The 20,594-nt window shown below is 40.0% G+C and overlaps 1 protein-coding gene across 1 annotated transcript; it reads right to left on the bottom strand.

Annotated features, from left to right (window-relative positions):
• Nucleotides 1–18,545: 18,545 nt before the first annotated feature.
• LOC147614405 (uncharacterized) lies at nucleotides 18,546–19,503 on the bottom strand. The gene is made up of 4 exons (XM_086780345.1): nucleotides 19,426–19,503; nucleotides 19,288–19,353; nucleotides 19,096–19,176; nucleotides 18,546–18,818 (listed from the first exon to the last, which is right to left on the bottom strand). The coding sequence occupies exons 1-4, from the start codon at nucleotides 19,441–19,443 to the stop codon at nucleotides 18,546–18,548; spliced, it is 438 nt and encodes a 145-aa protein (XP_086636471.1). The 5' UTR covers nucleotides 19,444–19,503.
• Between the last annotated feature and the right edge of the window lie 1,091 nt (nucleotides 19,504–20,594).

The raw sequence follows: 20,594 nt of genomic DNA, 5'->3' as shown, positions 1-20,594 counted from the left end.
CGTAATTTGAGAGAAGGTGTCTTGCTTTGGACCCACCCATGCATATTTTGTTTGGATTATCCTGACCCGGTCCTGACTTTTTAGTATCCTTAGTTAACTTTACAGCACCACCATGAAGCCCCACGCTTGAAAGGACATCTTCTAGCTTACTGATGCATTCGTTGCGAAGATGTTCAGGCTCCATATTCCATGCATAATTGATATGTAACTTCAGTAATTTGTCCATTATGCGTAACCTAGCATGAACCGTGCAAATATGAACACGAGAAAGTGGAATCTCTAATATAGGGCTCCATGAGATATCTTCTTGATCACGATTAGGCGGACAATTGGTATTACAATTCATGATGCCATTAACCCACTGCATAGGTTTCTTTGGATCTTTGTTTTGCGTTGCACTCATTGAAGTTGGTTGTACATTTTTCTTGCCCTTTGCATGAGATTTGGTTGTCTTGGTGGCTGCAACCTTGCCTGAAGCTTTGCCGCGATCAATATACTCTGATTTTGAATGGCAGCAATAAATACATGGAAAAAAAGTATTTTCTCCTAGCTTGCATCCCAGCATACACTTCAATGTCTTTAAATCACCTGCCATGTGCCACTCAACTGTAAATGTTCCTACATCTTCCACATGCAAAGTTTCTCCTTTTGATTGCAATGATATGACATTTGGGATGCCTGTTCGGGTAAGGTACCATCGCAATGTATCATTCGTCTCCTGTGGAAGCTCAAATGCTGCCAACCACCATATATTCTTTTCTGATTGCACTCCATAGTAATCTTTTCCCTGAGATTGACTTCCCTTGTTGGAATTTGAGGCTTGTGCACTACAGTCAAGAAGATTATCATCCTGTTCCAGATTTCCTTTGATAGCCCTGTTCATAAGTGTTAGGCTGACTCTTTCTAATTTTCGTCCTTTTACAATTTGACACTCATCAAGCTTTAACACAAACACAGCCTGACCTTGGCACTCCTCAATGCTTAGACCATAATAAGAAATCATAGCTCTTTGAAGGGTCCTTAAATCAATAAAGACATTGTTGTACTTGTTGTATTCAAATACCTTTGTAGTACATACAGGCAGAGCATCCTCCACATGACGGTAGCCACCTAACATGGTCGCAATTTCTGAGTTTGCACTTTTTCTTGCCATGGTTACACTGTATGGAGTTGGTAGCATGGGTCGAAGAAAACCTTTAGCACGATGACCTAGTGTAAACACCCTGTAGATGGCTTCATATCCCTTCCTACTGACACCAGCACTATCACATGCATCCATAATTTGTATGGGGCTTACCATATTTTGCAGCTCTCTAGAAATTTTGTTTCGGATTTGCTTAGATATTTTGCATGTGGGATCTTCTAGCAGCTTATATATGTCTGATAACTTAACAACATGTTTCAATATCCCTGCTCTACATTCCTCAACACCACCTTCATATCCCATCATATCACCAGCAATATCTCTACATGGAACATAAATACAAAATAACATCAATATGTTTCACAAAACAGAAAGGCCTGCAAAACAATGGAAAGAATAGAAGTTACCTTGTTGCTCGTACACGTCATTTTCTTGCTCCACTTAGGGTTGCCAAGGTTTCTAGGGACTGACGCTTTCTTTTCCGTTGTCGAAAGCCTACTGGAAGCTTCTTCAGGCTTGCAAGGTGTCGTTGCTTGTTTCGTGCATCCTGTTTGGCTGCATTCACCTTGTCCCGTTCAATATCAAAGGCCTGCTTAAGCAAAAAAATGTTCTTCTGGAGCTCCTGATTCTGAGTTTTCAAGTTGTTCACCACTTCTTCAAGCCTATCAATGTCCTTCTTGTGTTGCTTCTGCAACTCAAGCCATAAGCCTCGGAAATGCAGTCTTGAATGCGATTCCTGAGCTGCAACAAAAGAAAGCCTCCTATAATAGCCAAATAGACCATTAGCTCCATCACCTACATAACTAAGAAATGTAGTGATATTAACAAAATGAGGTGGAGCATTGGTGAGCGGGTCAATAGGGTATATGAATCCATTCGTCCAGAGGTCAATACATTTTCGCCCTTGTGATCGAAGAGTACCCAATGGCACATCGGTCACACCACTTGATTTTGTGCTGCGGCGGATGGTAGCATACTCAGCAGCCAAATCTACATGTAACCTGAACTTTGGTGCTCTGTTAGATATATCTTCAAGTGGCATTTTCTTTAGGGTTAGGCAATGCTAAAAAGAGCTTCTTGTAGAACACAATGCAAGAGTGAGGATAGGGTATTCTGAGGAGAGTGCAATGAAGTTTTTCTGTAAAAAATATTAGAAGGTCATAGATCTTCTGATTAGGTAATAGGAGAAAGGACAAGGAAGATGGCAAGAGGCATAGAAAATGGTAGATTGAGGTTTTGCAGCATAATGCAGTAGAGAGAGAGAGAGAGAGAGATGTAGATTGCAGACAGAAGTAGGGGATATGTATGGTAAACAATGCAAGAATGGAAAATGGTAAGCTCTGAAGCTATGGAGGTTGACAGAGGGATTTTCTGCACTTCAATGGGGGAAAGACATGAGAGAGAGAGAGAGAGAGAGAGAGAGAGAGAGAGAGAGAGAGAGAGAGAGAGAGAGAGAGCAAAAAATGATAAAAAGATGAGGCATGGAGGATGAGAGAGTGTGAGATATCTGCATTTGGAAGTGCAGAGGTTATGGAAGCTTACTAATCAGAGATGCAGAGCCATGGCACACCCAAATGTGAGAAAGGGGAAGAGAAAGAGAGTGGTAGAGAAACGAGGGCGTTTTAGAGAGAGAATGTAGAGAGAGAAAGTGGGGGGGACCTAAACGTGGAGGGAAGAGAGGAGGGAAGGCTTTTCAGCCATTTTGAATTTGGGGAAACCAAAAAGTTACCCCCATTTTAGCTCAAGCAAATATATATTTGAAAAAATAGAAATTCAAATAATGATTGCATAAAGATCCCCTTGTCAGGCCTAGTCAAAGTATGCTTAGAGTCCTTAAGCAAAAGTACTTAAAAACATAATATGGCAGCTTAAAGGGCCCCCATAGACCTCAACCTTCCCCTAATGTGTGTCATCAGCTACATAGGGCTTTAAAAGACTAACATGAAATACATTGTGTACTTTCAAGTACGAAGAAAAGAGAAGTTTATAGGCTTGAACATTACTGAGCTTCCTTGTGATAACATAAGGTTCACAATATTTAGGTCTTAAATTCCTGTATTTGCCCAAGGATAAAGAAATCTCTTTTGGCTTGACATAGAGAAAAACCATGTCACCTTCTCGAAGAGTCTTGTAGAGGGGTGTTGATCAACATAATACTTTTGTCAATCTATATCCTTAGAGACTTCCACTCTGATAGTTGGGCCCAAGAAATTTAATGGGGTAATGCACTCTTGTCCATACAATGCTTTGAGAGGAAACATCTGTATGGTCTGTTGATAGGCAGAACTGTAGGCAAATTCTACCAATGGTAAATAGATATACCATGCTTTTGACTCCTTCCTAGGATAGTAGTCTCATAGAATGTCTTCATCAATAACTTGATTTACTCATTCAATTTGACCATCCATGTAACATATCACATCCATCACTCTTAGAAAACTCTCTCGGGTGAGGATGAGGACATCAATGACTAGAGGTCCTTAGCATCATGTAACCTAGAATAACTAAAAGTCAGAGCATAGGAGACTGAGACCTTTATAACCACACCTCTATTCCCTAAGTTAGATCTATAGGACCTTAGTTATCTTATCTACTTTCAGTTAGGTAAGTGGCCTAATTTCAATCTAGTATAATAAATTCCTAAATTAAGGTCTGCAAAGTCAGTGCGCCCTGCTTGGCGGATCCACCCTTTAGCCTTCCTGAAGGGGCATAAGCCTTCCCGAAGGAGCCACCCACTAACCAAGCTTGAAATGGGCAGGAGTTTGTTACAAGAGTAAACATTGAATGCAGTTTGGATTCGTGTTGTCCTCACACATGTTCCTTTTTCATTCATAAATATAGTATGAGTCTTTCTTAGATAAATTCATATTCAAAACTACTTAAAAGCAAGGGAAGAATAAAATGAGACAAAAAAGGAGAGGAGAGAGAAGTATTTCAGACTTCTTACGCAAATATTAGTGAGTAATAATCTTGTTAATTCCTTTTCTTCGTTTCTATGAGTTATCACTCCTTAAACCATTATCCCTCGAAATAAGGAAACTCATTCTTAGTCATCACTCAATGATCCATTTATATGCCACGATCCAACATGCATCTAGATCATCCACAACATCCTATGGAACCTCTTATTACCAAGTTTAGCCTGTCACATCGCTAAGGGATTGGGCCATCCCAATGATCTTACATAGTCACCCCACATTGAATGACTTGTAAAAATTTTTATCTTTTCAAGCATGACAGCAAGGGGGTTCTCACTAAGCCACCACTTTCCAACCACCAAAAAAGAAACCCTCCACCCACCTAGGTGGATCCACTAGGACTTTCTTATTTTCAATTTAAGGTTTTTCATGATGATTATGATATCTCTTTTTCCTCTTTCTCGAGTTTCTATGGGTATGTTCCCACTAACTGGAACTATTGTTAAGTTGCAAGGTATTTGTCTCAGCTAAGTCTCAAAGACTTCACATGGATCCAATTTCTCTATCATCATGGTTTCTCTTATGTGCTATTTAGCCATTAATCTCTTCTTCTTGAATAAAACCATAATGTATTTCTTTTGAATACAAAGCATTCCTTTATTAGCCATGAATTCAAAACTTAAGCATTATGGCACATCATTTCCTTTTCACCACATCCATTATAAAAGAGTATCATTTTAACATTGTATCATGACTAGTTCATAAAACAATCCTTTTAATGGTACGCCAAGCACAATTTTAAGAGGCACTAAGATATCGTCCTAACCATCCAAATATTAGTCATACTAAACAAGATTAACTTGATACAAAGAAACTAACAGTTTATCTCTTTGTTTCAATATAAGTGATGACGGTTATCCTTTTTGGACCTCAACTACTTCCACTATTTCATCCTTAAAAGTAATGGGTTGTTAGAAGTAACAACAATGATTCTTCAACTCTAGCCATATCAAAGACTATATAATAAGATTCACTCGAGTTTTTTCAATTGGATTCAAGTATTGGATTTTCCATACATTATTGAGTTGTAGTGCATGGTTCACTAAGTGTAAAATTCATAACCTAAATCCTTCAATGGGATTGAATCTAATCTAATTCTTTGAGTCATCATGAACTAATTTTATAACTTGGTTTTAATATTCTAAATAATCCCCAACAAATATCCAACTTGCATTACAAGAGATAAACATGTTTATAATCAAGGATCTTTCTTTCCTTGGAATGAGGCTAACAACCTAGATGATTACCCTACTAGTCCCATGACTTCACCTGCTAGGGTTAGGTTATTTAAAGGTAAAATTTATCAATTTGACAGACGCAATTAGTCCAAGAGAATAACAAGCAAAAGATGATCCCCGCAAATCACAAATGGGCTTGAGCTTAGCTAAATAGCAAGAGCGTATTTACACAATGATAGACACCATGGCTACAACAAGCTAAACCTTCTTGCTTATTACTGTGCTTACAATATAGAGGCATGAGTTCTCTCTCACAAGAGATAAGACTCACGCTCATGCACACACATCCTTTTGTAGTATCAGGGTGTTTTCATGTGGTTCACTCCATGCCATGAGTTTACAACTTGGCTCTCATGAAGCCACATCTCCCTTTGGTATGCACAAGCTATTTCTCAATAATGTTGACCCTTTTCTAAGAGATGTTAGGATACTTAACTAAGATACTAGTTTGAAAGACATGGTTATTATAACTTATCCTAATCTTTATCATAGGACTAAATTCTATTGCAACACCTTGAGCTCTTCAGGAGTCATCTCATAGTAGGGAATTCAATTATAAATCTCGCTTCCCTTCTAGTATTGAGACAGGCCTTATCTAACATTAACTAGGCTTTTCCTTACTGCTTAGGAAAATCTCCTTACCACATTTCCTGAGTACTATACGCTCATTAGGATAGTGTACAATTCTTGCCTCATGCCTAGTGGATATGGTAGAGTTATGGCATGGTCTATGTCCAATCACTGAAGGTTGTTATCCTTTTCTTTCACTGAGACTTGGCATCATTCCTCACTCATCGAGGTTTGTCATTTCTTCCACTTCGCTGTAGGAATTGATAATACGTAGAATTATCAGCTTAAGACCTAATTGTTTAATAGGACATTCTTGTCATATAATCCAACAGACCCTTCCTATCTTTCAACAACTTTGTGGAAGGCCTTAGTGTCATAAGCTTGAAAGCTAAGATCCTTATTGGTCAGTCCAATTTCCTTAATGCAACATTTAAAGGTCACAAAATATTCTAGATAATGATCCTACTGACTTGCTTAATGTCAAGGATGTCATTACCTTCCATACTAGATAATGATCCTACTGACTTGCTTAATGTCAAGGATGTCATTACCTTCCATACTAGTCTACCTCCCGATTAACTAGAGTTTTTCATATACTCTTAGTATTTAGGAGATGGATCTTTGGGAAAGTTCTGTTTATTGTTTTCCCAAGATAAATACTAACTACCTCTAATGGGTTCCTTTCCAATACTACCAATGACTTTTCAACTACCAATAATCTCATCAGTTCACATAGATAAAGAAATTCCTTTCCAATGGGTTCCTTTCCAATAATACCAAATGACTTTTCAACTACCAATAATCTCATCAGCTCACTAGATAAAGAAACTCCTTTACAAAAACCTCAATCATGACTCCCCTATTGAGTCTAGTATAAAAACAAAGTCATATGTATCTTAATAGGTTCTACTAAATTCTCGTATCCACACTAAAATTGATCGAACACTACAAGACAATGCTGCCATACACGCGTTTCATACACGCGATAAATTACGAACGCGTGTATGGTCGCGCCTGTATTTGAATAGAATCGGGCGCGTGTATTTTTGCATTTAAATTCGCGTGTATATTTGCATTAATAAACGCGTGTATAAAAGCGTCTATATACACGCAGTAATACACGCACCTATACACGATAATATTTACGGGGTAATACTCGCTATTATACACGGATAAATACACGCTACTATACACGGATTAATACACGCATGGCAGAGAAAAACTGAAAAAAAACTGAATTCCTTTACAAAATTAAAAACTATTTTCCTTAAACCATCTCATAGTACATTACAGTATAGATCATTACACAATCCCACTACATGCATTTACAACAATGAAATATATTCAAGAATAAATCATATTGCATATGAGATGATGGAAATGTCATCAATTTAGAACATACAGTGACGGATTGGTTAGGGTTCGATCTCATCTTCAATAAGATCCATCCTTGCCAAACGATCAACATCAATATCCATTTGATCAATTGGTAAGGCTACGATTAAATTTATTCCACTATCGATATTCTGTACTCCATTGATAATGGTATCGATGTCCTGATCATCCTCATCAACATCACCATCATCCTCAATGGTAGGGTCATTCTCATGATCATGAGAAATGGCATGCTCATCCTCATTATCACGATCATCTCTTATTTCTTGATCATCGATCACAACATCTTCAATGGCATATGCATGTTCGACGTCATCTTCATTGCGGCTTGTTACATCCTCCATATGCTCCATATCAGTGAATGTATTATACATCACTTTGGAACGTGGTGCAATAGGGATGACGTACCACCATTTGATGTCATGCACCATTGGTAGATAGATAACCTACTCAAATACACACAGTACAGTAATTAATTAGCATATCAAAAGTCAAGGGGTACGCGAGCTTAGATATATATGTACATGAAACACATTAGTAAAAAAATGCATACCTGCTCACATTGTTGTGGCAATACGAGCCTATCTTTCTTTGTTTGCCAGAACTTTGTAGAGTCAATAGTTACATATCCACTTGCATGGCGTTTTATCGTTGCATCAGGCCCTTTTTCCACCACGTTCATTTGCCATTTGACATCCAAAACATACACAAAGAAGCGACGAAAGTCAAGCCTAAATATGTCTTGGATTATGCCACAATAATCATCCATTTTTCCATTAGCTCCCTCAAAGCTACTAATGACACCGCAATCTTGTGTATTTCTCTTTTCATCAATTCTTTGTGTTCGAAAATGCTTGCCTTCACACCATATAGCATTGAACATAGTGCACTGGACCAAAATAGAAACAATATTTGTGTAAGCAATGTGAATAAATATTAAAAGAAAATCACTTACAACTAATGCAAAACATTAGTTCTATGTACCTTTGACATGCATCCTCGTGCATACTCCCATTCTTCCGCCGTGATATGCAGCCCCTCGTCACTCTCTGCTCTCTCCATTTCCTCATGCAACCAATCAACATGGATATCATTCGGAAGTGTTGCTAGATGCTTAGGGTACGCCTTCCGAGAGCCATGTTGCCTCCGAAAGAGAGCTCTTTCTGCTTGCCTTTTTGTCTTTGCATCCTCATATCTTGTAACCCATCTGCTCATCACATCACTATTAAGGATACAAGTGAAATTGAGATCATCAATCAACGTTTTGTCAATTACTTTACTCTGTCCTTTTCCTTGAGGCACAATAGAGGTCATCCTCAAGTCCTCTTCATTGCTCCATAGTCGTGGCAAAGAGCTGTCCACCTGACCAAGAAATTCTGAAATATATACAAGCGACTCTTGTATCAACCAACCCTCGGCCATGCTTCCTTCAGGCCTTGCACTTTGCCTCACAAAGTCTTTTAAGGTCTTCATGAAGCGCTCTAGGAAGAACATCCAACGTGCATGCACAGTACCACATAAAGCAATTTCGTCCACTAAATGCACAATGAGATGTAGTTGACTTGTGAGAATGGTTCGCGGAAAAGTCTCCTCTACCAAACAAACCACCTCCACTGCCATAACACGCGCATCATCCAACGTGGCTGGATCAATTGCTTTGGAACTAACATATCTGAAAAATAAATAAATAGTACGTTATACCTCATGCACGTTCATTTTGCAAGGTATAATGAAGGGTGATCTGAGCATGGGTTTTACATACCTCACAAGCTCGCCCATCTTATAAATACATTTTTTCAAACTCTTATTCGCACAATGGTCGATGCTAGTAGGTAGTATGAACTGCGCACATAAGAGCACATTTATGGTTTATGGCATTACAAAATTTAATTTCAACGTACGTACAAAACTTGGAAAACGCTTACTTGAAGCATCTTGTGCCAATCGTGGGACTTCAACCCATATAGTTGCTCAACGCCTCTTTTCTTAGTGGTTGTAAAGGCTCCCTTCAATGATCTCATGCATCCAGTGGGAGTACGCAAAGTGGTGATGGCCTGCTTTACCTGCTTCTCCTCTTTCTTTGATATAATCCATGGTGCAGGCGGAAGACGAACGTGCCCACCCACCTCTCGTGGCCAAGCTTGACGCATACGTCCTGCGACCCGCAAGTCCTCACGTACGCTAACATTGTCTCGTTTACCAGTAATATGTTCCCAAATACCAGATCCCACATTCTTGAAGATGTGCATGGGATCAAGAAGATGGTTGATCTTAAGATGGGTCCAATATGGCAGCCGGAAAAAAATGGAGTACCTGCACAAGGGATTGCTCTATGTGACCTTTAATCCAATTAGAGACTACACAAAACAAGATTGAAAAAACATCACTATACCTGTTCATGCCATCTGGAGGAAGAATAGTTGTAGACTCCCAAATACGCTTCCAATCTTTTGCACGAAGTGTTTGTGGAGGAATGTTACTCTTACTAGCAACATATTTAGGATGATCTGAGGGGAGAAATCGATGATGATTATCGAATATAGTCTTACACAAACCATCAGCATACTCATGTACTAACGAAGGGCCACAAACAGGACATGCATGTTTACCCGATGTTTTCAAACCTGTTAAAATATAAATAAAAGTTAGAATAATAAAGTCAAACCGTCTAATTAATATATATAGCCAATAGTAATAGAGTAGGGAGGTAATTAGACGTCTTACCAGAACAATCGCTGTATCCTGGAAAGTCATGCATTGTCCACATCAACACTGCTTTTAAGTCGAAGTGTCGAGAGGAGGGAGGCCTACTAATGTCCACCACCGCAACACCTCTCCATAGTTCCTCCAACTCATCAATCAGTGGTTCAAGATAAACATCCATATGCTTGACTTTATGTTTCCCTGGAATTAGAAGGGATAACATAAGATGTCCCTTCTTGATCGCCATTGATGGTGGAAGGTTATAATTCACCAGCACAACTGGCCACACGCTGTACGCGGTGCTTTTGAAACCAAATGGATTCACTCCATCCATACCCAGGCCAAGTCTCAAGTTTCTGGGCTCTGTTTTAAAGCTGGGCCACTCATCTTCAATATGCTTCCAAGCAGGAGTGTCTGCGGGAATTCTCCACATGCCATCATCCGATCGATGTGAGGAATGCCATGACATGAGCTCTGCTATAGATTTGCACTTGAACATGTGTTTGATGCGAGGAATTATAGGAAAGTGTCGCAAGACTTTACGAGGTACATCAAAACTCTTCATATCTGTTCTGTACCTTGCTTCACCACAAGTGGGACATGTCAGAGCCTCCTTATGCGTCCCACGAAAGAGAATGCAATCATTGACGCATGCATGTATTTTATCATAATCCAGTCCTCCAAGAGATGTCACATAGCGCCTCGCTATGTCTCTTGAGGTGGGCAGTCTATTTTCCTTTGGAAGCATATTTGACAATAGCCTGCATCCAATATCATCAATTATAATTAGTCTTAAATCCTAAACCTTAAACCACTAATTCAAATTTATAAGTTAGAATGCTTACTTCAACAATGCGTCAAGACTTGCATTGCTCCATCCATAAACTGTTTGTATATTAAGTAGTTCAAGGGAAGCACGTAAAACTGAGAATGTGCACCCTTCAAACACCGGTGTCGATGAAGCTTTATGAAGATGCTCTTGTTCCATATCATCGTCGTCCATACCTTTGGGATCATCCTTAAAAAGATTTCGCACCATATCATCAAGCACCTCCTCTTCCACAACTTCGTGAGGTGCAGGGCTATTGTCGTCCCTTTCCCACTCATCTCTGACATTAGATCCCGAAGCTCCAGCATCATCTCGTCGCCGCTTTACGTGCTCTCGTCGCGCGTAGGGTACCATGTTAGGGTGTGGTACTGCATCCTGCTTCAATTTATCAAATTATATGTTACAACTCTATTAATTTAATTTGGATACCATGAGTCATTTGAATACCATCAATTTACATCTACTCACCTCCAAACCTGTTTGATTCCATTCTCCATACATGGAGATATGATTCAAGGTAATTCGACGTGCTCGTACAATGCATCCTTGACATCGATTACACATACATTTGATCCGTTGTCCCAACCACACATCGCGATTACGATGACGCATTGTCTCATCTTCCTCAGAACTGCTTGAAGAGGTTGATGACATCCTGTGTACAAATCAGAAAACACAAACTCATTATATATTTTTAATGAAAGCACAAAAACGCGTGTATTCACGCGGCTATCTCCTACAATTTGCGTGTATAAACGCGGCTACTTCCTAAAAAACGCGTGTATTCACGCGGCTAATATCTGCAAAACGCGTGTATAAACGCAGCTACAATCATGTACACGCGAATATACCTGCGTTTATATACGCGAATATAAACGCACACATAAACGCGGCGGCATATTTAAACTAAACATAGCCCGCCTTCCCCAAATATAGATTTTGAACTTAGAAATCAACAGTGCGCCTGTTTTCGCCTCTTCCAACAGCAAAGAGGGAGCAGAGAAAGGAGCACACACACGGGAGAAGGAGGGAGCAGAGAAGGAGCAGAGAGGACTCACTTTTTCAGAGGTGAGTCACTTTGTCCTGTGCCTTGTCTCTTTTGTCAGATTTGTTTACTTTGCTCTTTGCTCTTTGGGTTTGTCTTTTTGCACATGATTGGGTTGCTGCATCCTGACAGGGGCGACAATGGCTGGTCCTTTTGTAAGGACATTCTGTTTTTGTCGGGGGGTCGGTCTTTTCGAGAAATTTTTTTCGCAGGTCGCGTGTAAGAACGCGTGTAGGAGCGCGTGTAACCTGTCTGCAGAGTTTTTCCACGCGCATATACACGCGTTTTTTGCCGGGTATATACACGCGTTTTTTGCCGGGTGTATACACGCGTTTCTGCAGACAGAAAACTGCCGCGTTTCAGATTTCAGGGTTTGCAGGCATTTGACTTGTGTAATGACAATGTGTGAGTCAAGAGACAGCCCATGATGTACATGATGATGTTTGTTGCAGGTTCTTTATGGATATTCCAGGTTCTTCATCCGATCCATTTGCGTACAGCAATTGGTTGATGGAGATGATGAATCACTTTGGGCGCCAACCTGGTCCGGTTGAGCTTACAGAGTATATGTATGTCCATCCCCCTCCTTCCCTGCCTGGTGTCTATACCCCTGTCGCGAGTATCCAGGGCACTCCAGTGCCGTCTATTCCTCCGAGTCCGACGAGACGGCATGCAGCTTCTCCTCTTCCACGTCCACCGAGGAGACATACCTCGTCCCAGACACACTCACGTACACCCTCACAGCCACCATCACGTGCTCCCTCAGAGCCACCGTCACGTCAGGGCTCACAGCCACCGTCACGTAGACAATCCCCCAGTCGTGACTCCACCCGCAGCAGTAGGAAGAGTGGGAGTGGGGGAGGATGCGGCGGGTGCTTTGGTGGGGGAGGTGGGGGAGGTGGGGGAGGTAGTAGGGCACGGGGTGAGAGAGGAGATAGAGGGAGAAGAGTTAGAGGAGACAGTTCGGAAGAGGAGGAGATGAGAGAGATGGAGAGAGTGGTTTGCTATGATGTGACGGATAGGGGCGGGATAGTGATGGATGCGAGGGGGAGGGAGGTAATGGAATACATGCGTGGGGTAGTATCAAACTCATATAGAAATTGTTTTATTAAATTTAAAGATCAAAATAGCCGATTAGTTGGGGAGGTGATAGAGGCTGTACACAGTCGGTACCCCAATCCCCCACATGCTACATTCTCGGATGTATGGGGAAGGACGCGAATAAGGGAGATCTTAAGTAATAAAAGATCTCACCTTAAAAAACTCGCGTACGATGACCGGCTAAATGTAGCTGCGGGTGGCTATCCTGCCGAGAAACCTGCCACTGCGCACAAACGCGAGTGGAAGGAGGCAAAGAAACGAGCAGAGGGTGGCGTGAAGAGCAGGCAGCATGTGGAGGCACGACGGATCCAGATGGAGACCGTTGGATCTTCGCATTTCGGATCTGGCGGCGTCGAGTCATGGGAGGCAGAGTTCGTAAGTATCCTGTCACTTTATTTGATTGTTTACTTAATTCATTGATTCTATGAATTGTTTTAATCTTACAAATTGTGTTGATTATGATACAGCGACGGGTTACGGGGAGGAAGCCCACAACCCACGATACTGCGTATGCTCGCCGGCATAGCAGACGTGACACGTGGGCCATCTTCAGAGCCGAGGGACGTATTACGGACGCGCAGTTTGAGTTGGCCATGAGACCATACGGTCGACAGGTACTTGAAAATTCGTAACGAATGGTTTTGGTTTATTGAATTGCATATATATATATATATATATACTTATATACTATATATTACTTGAACAGGCACAAGCTGCTGATGATCCACCGGCCGCCGCTGCAGAGGGTGGACGTGAGCACTACTCCTCGGACATTCCGACCGATGCGAGCTCATCTGAGCATGAGGGGAGCACCGAGTCATCATCTGGGTCTGAGTAGTACTCAGATTTGTAGTATCACATTCCATATTTAGGATGTGATTGTATATATTTTTTTGTAAACTCAAGCCATGGGCTACTTCGAGATATGGACTCCCTTGTATACATGTATGAAATTTTGATAGTAATATTGAATTGATTGATCGATAGTATTACATTCATGGCTCTCTTGAATCGTGTAATGACAATGTATGCATTCATGTCGTTCTTGTCTTAATCTCCCTCGTGCATATGTTCTTCGTGGATGGTCTAATGCACCAAAAACCCTAAACCAGAGAGTGCTATTGGGTGCTGGAATGCTGGAACAGTATTCAGGCACCAAATAGCACTCTCTGGATTTTTTTTTTTGCTCTCTGTTCGCGTGTATAAACGCGTCAAAACTGCTAAAAATTGCGTGTATCTGCGCGGATACACTGGAAATAACGCGTGTATACACGCGTATAAACTGGCAGTAACGCGTGTATAAGCGCATCTAAATAAAATAAACGCGTGTACAGACGCAAGTAAAAACGCGGCTGGGACATTGGAACTGAACAGGATGCGGCTATACAGCCGTGTATAACCGCGTCTAATAGAAGAAGACGCGTGTATATTGGCGTGTATTAATGCGTCTGCAAAAAAAAACGCGGCTACACACCCGTGTATACGCGCGTCTGAGAGGTACTTTACACGCGTTTTTACACGCATGTCTGTGGCCGCGAGAATACACGCGCTGATACACGGGCCCGCTACTTTTTTTCACAAGTCATTTTTAGCGGCTAAGAGCGCGGGTATGAGCCCAATCCCTTGTAGTGGAAAGAATGCAAGGGAAGTGTCTTGTTAATGTCCATGAAATTCATCCCAATTCCTTTTCTTAATTCTAATATGGTTTCCTCTTAGGAGGATTTGTTAAACAGTATATAAGCTAAGATAAATCCATGATATTGACTTAGAATCATCCATGAAAGAACAAAAAGAAACCCTTTCCTTTTGTAAGCAATACTGAACATCATCATATCCATAGATTTCTAAGGTATTTATAAAGTTGCAATACTTACTCTCTTCTCTATTCAGGGTCTAAAATAAATTTTCCCAATCAATTCTCTTTCCATAACAACTAACCAATTTACCAATTTTTCATCAAAGCAAGGCTGCATCAATAGTCCTTTTTGTCTTATATTGTTTCTTCACATGTTTCTTAACCAAGTGCTCTATGAAATGTTGTATTACTTATGGGTTGATGGTGGTTACATCATGGCACGTATATATAGTACTTTTGTTGGTCTTTGGTGGGGCGGCATGCCATGAACTTGCTTTTTACTTTTAACACAAGGTCGTTCACGTGGTGACATGGCATGAGGCTTAGTGTGTGAAAGGTTTATTGGCATGTGACATACTAAGAAAAACACACAAAATGCCATGAGTTTATAGTTGACCCCCACACATTTAACATTGATTTGTAATTTTTTTTAAAAACGTAGAATAAATTTTATTTTGCTATAATGAAAACTCGAATACAATTATGCCACTCTGAGAACTTGTCATAATGGTTCAAATATTGGGGTCATCATTCCTTCTCCACTAAACTTGATGAGCTTTCACGAACAACAAGGTCAAAGGGTGTCCAATCTCCACACTTTCACATCCCACACACTTCATTTCTCAAATTCCCACAATGCTCTCACATTACTTCTCACACATGTCAAGGACCACCACTCCAACATTGTCACCACAAAAACTACCTCCACATAATGAAGAAATAGGATCGACTCCAACATGGCATGCTAGAGAACCCAAAAGATATAGCAAAATATAAATATCCACCACGACTAATTTAGCATGAGGAGCTCACCCATTTGATTAATTGGCGGCTTGTGCTTAGTACCTGGTGATGATGTCAGTGTGAACATTAGATAAAGAAGAGGTTGGGGAAAACACGAGGCTCAATGTGAACCAGCCCATAGAATTAAGGTTTCCTCTGACGTCCCCCACCCTCCATGTCGCCCCCCTAGGGTTCCCACAAAGAAAGAAGAGCGTCCCACATAAGCATGTCATCACAAATGAGTAAATAACCAATACTTTTATACACATTAACCAAGTAAGCATGATTAGCCACACACTGTCGACCCCTCTGATTGGAGGGTGGTACAATGGGCAAGTTAGCGTGAGAGGGAGAAAGGAGAGAGAAAGAGTGGAGCAGGGAGGAAATCCGTGAGCAAGAGGGTAGAGGGAAAATCCAGTCAGATTGTTAACACCGCACAAATTCAATACAAGGCATTCACAAACAACCAATAAGAAATGACATTATTAATATCCTCATGACCTGATAAGCACAGTTACCACACGTCGCCTCAAAAGAAAATGGGGAATAGCTTGAGATCGATGCCCCGACCGCCCAACCACCTGCTACCCCCATTCGCGCACGCGGTTCCTAAGAGATGGGCCCTTGTGCACCAGGGTGTCTCCCACTCCGGTGCTCTGGATGCCGCTCGATGTATTCTAGCCACTAGGCTGGCGCCGGCTCCCAAGGACCGAGGGGGGTAGAGCACGCCCCTCCGCTTCCTTCTGTTCCACCCAAGGCCGGTTCCCGGGGTCTTCAACTTGCCACCAGCTAGTCTCGTGAGCCTCCAATTTCTCCATAGTTGAAATCTGCTCGTCCCACGAGCCTTCCTTCTCTAGCACAAGCACAATCAAGAGAGTGAAAACAGAGGCTAAATAATGATACCATCCTGTGCTTCTTATATAGTTTTTCAAACTAGCCACTAACCACTAGATTTAACATATTTGGACCATTGATTATCCTTTCAACCCAGACCATTCCTTTAGTAGACGCCACATGGCCTAATGCTATTGGTTGAAGGAGGAGCAAACTAGAGCCAATCAGAGCATGCCACATGGCATCGTGCGAGCATAAGAGAAAACATCACCTTAATATAATTATTTATCCTTACGCTATCGAGTATACAGCTATAGCCTAGCGGCTAAGCCTAGGGTGACGTCCTTGGATCAAAACCCCTCTTTTGCTCCAACACTCTTCCTCTTGTAGGGTGGGTTCACCTACCACAAGAAGGAAAGAATACTCGAGTGACAAAATTTGGATCGGAATTGAACTCCTAACTTACCACCTTGGTCCCACGGTTTAGGGGGCGAGGCGGGGACGTCACACTCTCCCCAACTTGAGAAATCAGCACGTCCTCATGCCGAAAATAGCTGACTAACCTCTGCAGGAATGTCCTGTTGGTTGTACACGAGCTTGTCTTTCCCAATTGCCAAACATTTACTAGATGTCATTCCATAGAAAGATGAATTATCCAAATAAGAGCAATGTCTTCTTTTCCCTGTTTAGTGTCATCAAAAATGACTAAGGAACAGTTAGCACGAGTTTGGCCTAGTAAGTCATTAAGGGTCTGATTGGTAAGGAAATCTCTTCATTGGTGGAGGTTGCTCGTACAATGACATCTACTAAGTTCTCATTCCCTCTGGTCTGCTTTAGCCATCTTCCTAGAGAATTGAATCTACCTTCTCTGCTTATGGTTGAATTTGAGCCATGAATAAAGCCACCCGAAGATTCTATAGCCAGTAAGGAGCTTGAATTTTTCTTCCCCAAGTGATAGAGTCTTAACAACTTTAAAACTCAAACAATGGCGGACGGTCCTAGTCTCAGGTACAGGGTAGGGGTCGTCGCCTTTGTGGCTGAATTCAGTTGGTCAAGGTTGATAAAGAAGAACAGCTTCTGGGTTCCAGTGCTAGTGCAAGCATTTGGTGCTAAGCTGTGCCAAGGAGAAGAAGAAGCTGGGAGTTTGATAAGAATGATGGTCCTCATAGCTTGCTGGATTAAGCTTCCCGAGTAGTGAGAGGTTGGTTTTTTTCTCCCCAAAAGAGCATGCTATCCTGGCATAGTTCGCGCTAGGGTCTCCACATTATCCCGTTGAGCCAAAAAGGTTTCAGGGGTCCTTGACAAAGCTGAGAGTGGGTCACGGTTGGTACTATGCTGTTTGTCATTGCAACTGGGGTTCCATGGACGGTGATAAATTCCATAATTCGTTCTTAGCTGTGGTGGCGAAGGCACTTTTGTTCATTCTCTATATAGTAAAAAAAACCATTCACTATATAATTTCCTAGATATAAATGAGCATATCTAGGAAAAGTGCAAACTAGAGAAAATGAAACACTTTCCTAGATAGCTAACTAGGAAATACAATGCATGGATTTTTCTATATAGGAAAATTTATCTATATAGTAAAAATTTCCTATATAACAAATTTTTTTACAAAGGAAAAAATCTCCTATGTGGGAAGATTTTCTCTATATAGAAAAATTTGCTTACATAGGAAAAATTTTCCTATATATGTAAATTTATCTATGTAGAGAAATCCATGCATTGTATTTTCTAGGTAGCCTATCTAGGAAACTGTTACATTTTTCCTAGTTTGCACTTTTCCTAGATATCCTTATTAATATCTAGGAAATTATATAGTGAATCCATTGTATCTCTATATAGAGAATGCTTAGTAGCAGCTTAGTCTCTAGATAGTTCTATGAATCGTGCTAATATACTACTTATTACAACATAATAGATTAAGTAGTTCTATAAAGCATTATAAAATATAAATCTCTTTATTTATCAAAGATTAAGCAAAAAAGTCTTGCATATTTAAAAAGAGAGCCAAAAGTAGTCAACGTACATCATGTTTAAAATAAATAGTACTTCAAGATTATCTAAATGTCATGGAATTATGTCTACATCTTCTAAACTAATAGGTGTGGATTGTGCATTGAATTTGACTTTCTTATTGGCAATAAGCCAATGCACAATGTCACGAATCATAATGTCACTCCCAGGCCTTTTCGTATCCTTTGAGGAGTTTTTGCAACTGATATTCTCCTTCTTTAGATTGACATATGTACTCTTGAGAGAAAAGTACATGTCTTGGATTGTATGCACTCTCATGTACTTTAATAAGATTGTCTCCATATCCTCCTCTGAAATGTGGCTCACCTACATTCATGATAATAAAAAATATAAAATTTTAAAGCATATTCAATTTACCTAAATAAAAAGAATCAAAATAATAAACTTATCAATGATAAATTTCTCTAATATAATATCACTTACTTGTAAAGGTTCACATGATGCCTCTACATTTGATTTTCCAATGTGTTCTAAATCGTATTTGAAATAACAAAATCAAATCCATCATGTTAAAAATAAAAAAATCAAATCCATTACGTTAAAAATAGGAGAATCATAACATTATACATCTATCTAACAATACCTTTAAAATGGTTGTTGGTATAATATTTTCACCCTTTTGGTGACTTCTTTCTTCCAAGTGAGTTTTCATCTTCTCACTTATCTTTGGAACAAGCCAAAAACTAGCATTAATAATCACAAAAGTAAAAAGAGAAAGAGGAAAAAAATAGGAGTACAAAGAGATAGTAGAAAACTTTTGTAAGTTTTTCATTACCTTTCTCTTTCTTTGACTTTTTCTTGAAACCTCATTCGTATACTTAGCCAAATTCAACATTGGATCCTACAAGTTCAACAAAATATTAGAAGAAATATTGACAACTTATCACATATACAAAGAAAAACTCAACCAAACCTTGTCTTCACTTGTCATATATACTCTCGCTTCTTGATTTCTTATGGCTCTCACTCTTTTTGATGTGTCATGATGTAGTAGCTCATTAAAGGAATAATTATTCTCCTCCATTGTTGTATTATAAGAATCCTGGTTTATAATATGCTATCAAAATCACATAGAATTCAAAAAATAGTAGTCTTAAAATCAAATCTTTATGTGGACTAAGAGAATACACCTCATCGGATATATAATCTTGCAACCCTTCAAACCTCTTTGTCCCGAATATAAAGTTATCCATCTATATAGAAGAGCATACGTTTAATACAAAACTAAAAGAAATCCTACTTAGAATAAAATCAATTATATAATACACTTATACATGAGACCCAAGAAATTTTTATCTTCACACATCATTTTCTTTAGCATTGCTTGCATGTCCACATTCGTAGTTGCCATTGACCACCTTCTTTACATGATCCAATCTTGCATTGAGCTGGATGGTCTCCAGTCACCATCATTAGCATAGCACGAGCTTGGAATCTTTGGTTATTAAAATGGTCATCTGCAAAGATAGATGACACAGGGGATAATTGAAGTGTAAGTCAATTCCATGTATGAAGAGACTTTCCAACTCATCCATCAAAGGTTTCATAAAAACATGGAAAAGTTTGCTCAAGCTTCCAACAACTTTCTTGCAACTGAATGGAATAAATAACACAGGTATCACTCCAATCAAAGATTTCTTCCCACAATTGAGAACTTCGATCTCAACCACACCACAATTCTTCTGGGTCGTCTTTGATGCTTGGAAGCCATCCCAATGTAATAATAAAGCAAAATTACATGGATCTCCCTGTCCATTCAAAAGAAGACACATTAGGGTGTAGTAGTATGTAACACATTAAGATGTAGTAGTATGTAACACACTTTAATATATATAACGCTAGAGAATATACATATAACAAAAGTCTTACCTTACAAAGTCTTTTGAGACCTTGTATTGGAGCTCGACAACCCTTACAAATAAACTTGTACATTTGCTCACTTTCATTCCAACCCTCTAGAAGTGCTTCTGATTTTAGTGAAGAAGGCCATGCTCGATAGGCTTGTTTACAATGGACATTATCACATATCAAGGGCAACTCAAAATATGATTGTGGATCCCAAAACTCTTTAACACTATTACA

This window comes from Cibotium barometz, chromosome 42 (genome assembly GCF_041138505.1).
Source record: "Cibotium barometz isolate CiBa-2024 chromosome 42, ASM4113850v1, whole genome shotgun sequence".
Classification (NCBI taxonomy): domain Eukaryota; kingdom Viridiplantae; phylum Streptophyta; class Polypodiopsida; order Cyatheales; family Cibotiaceae; genus Cibotium; species Cibotium barometz.
This window is presented reverse-complemented; position numbering and strand designations above follow the sequence as displayed.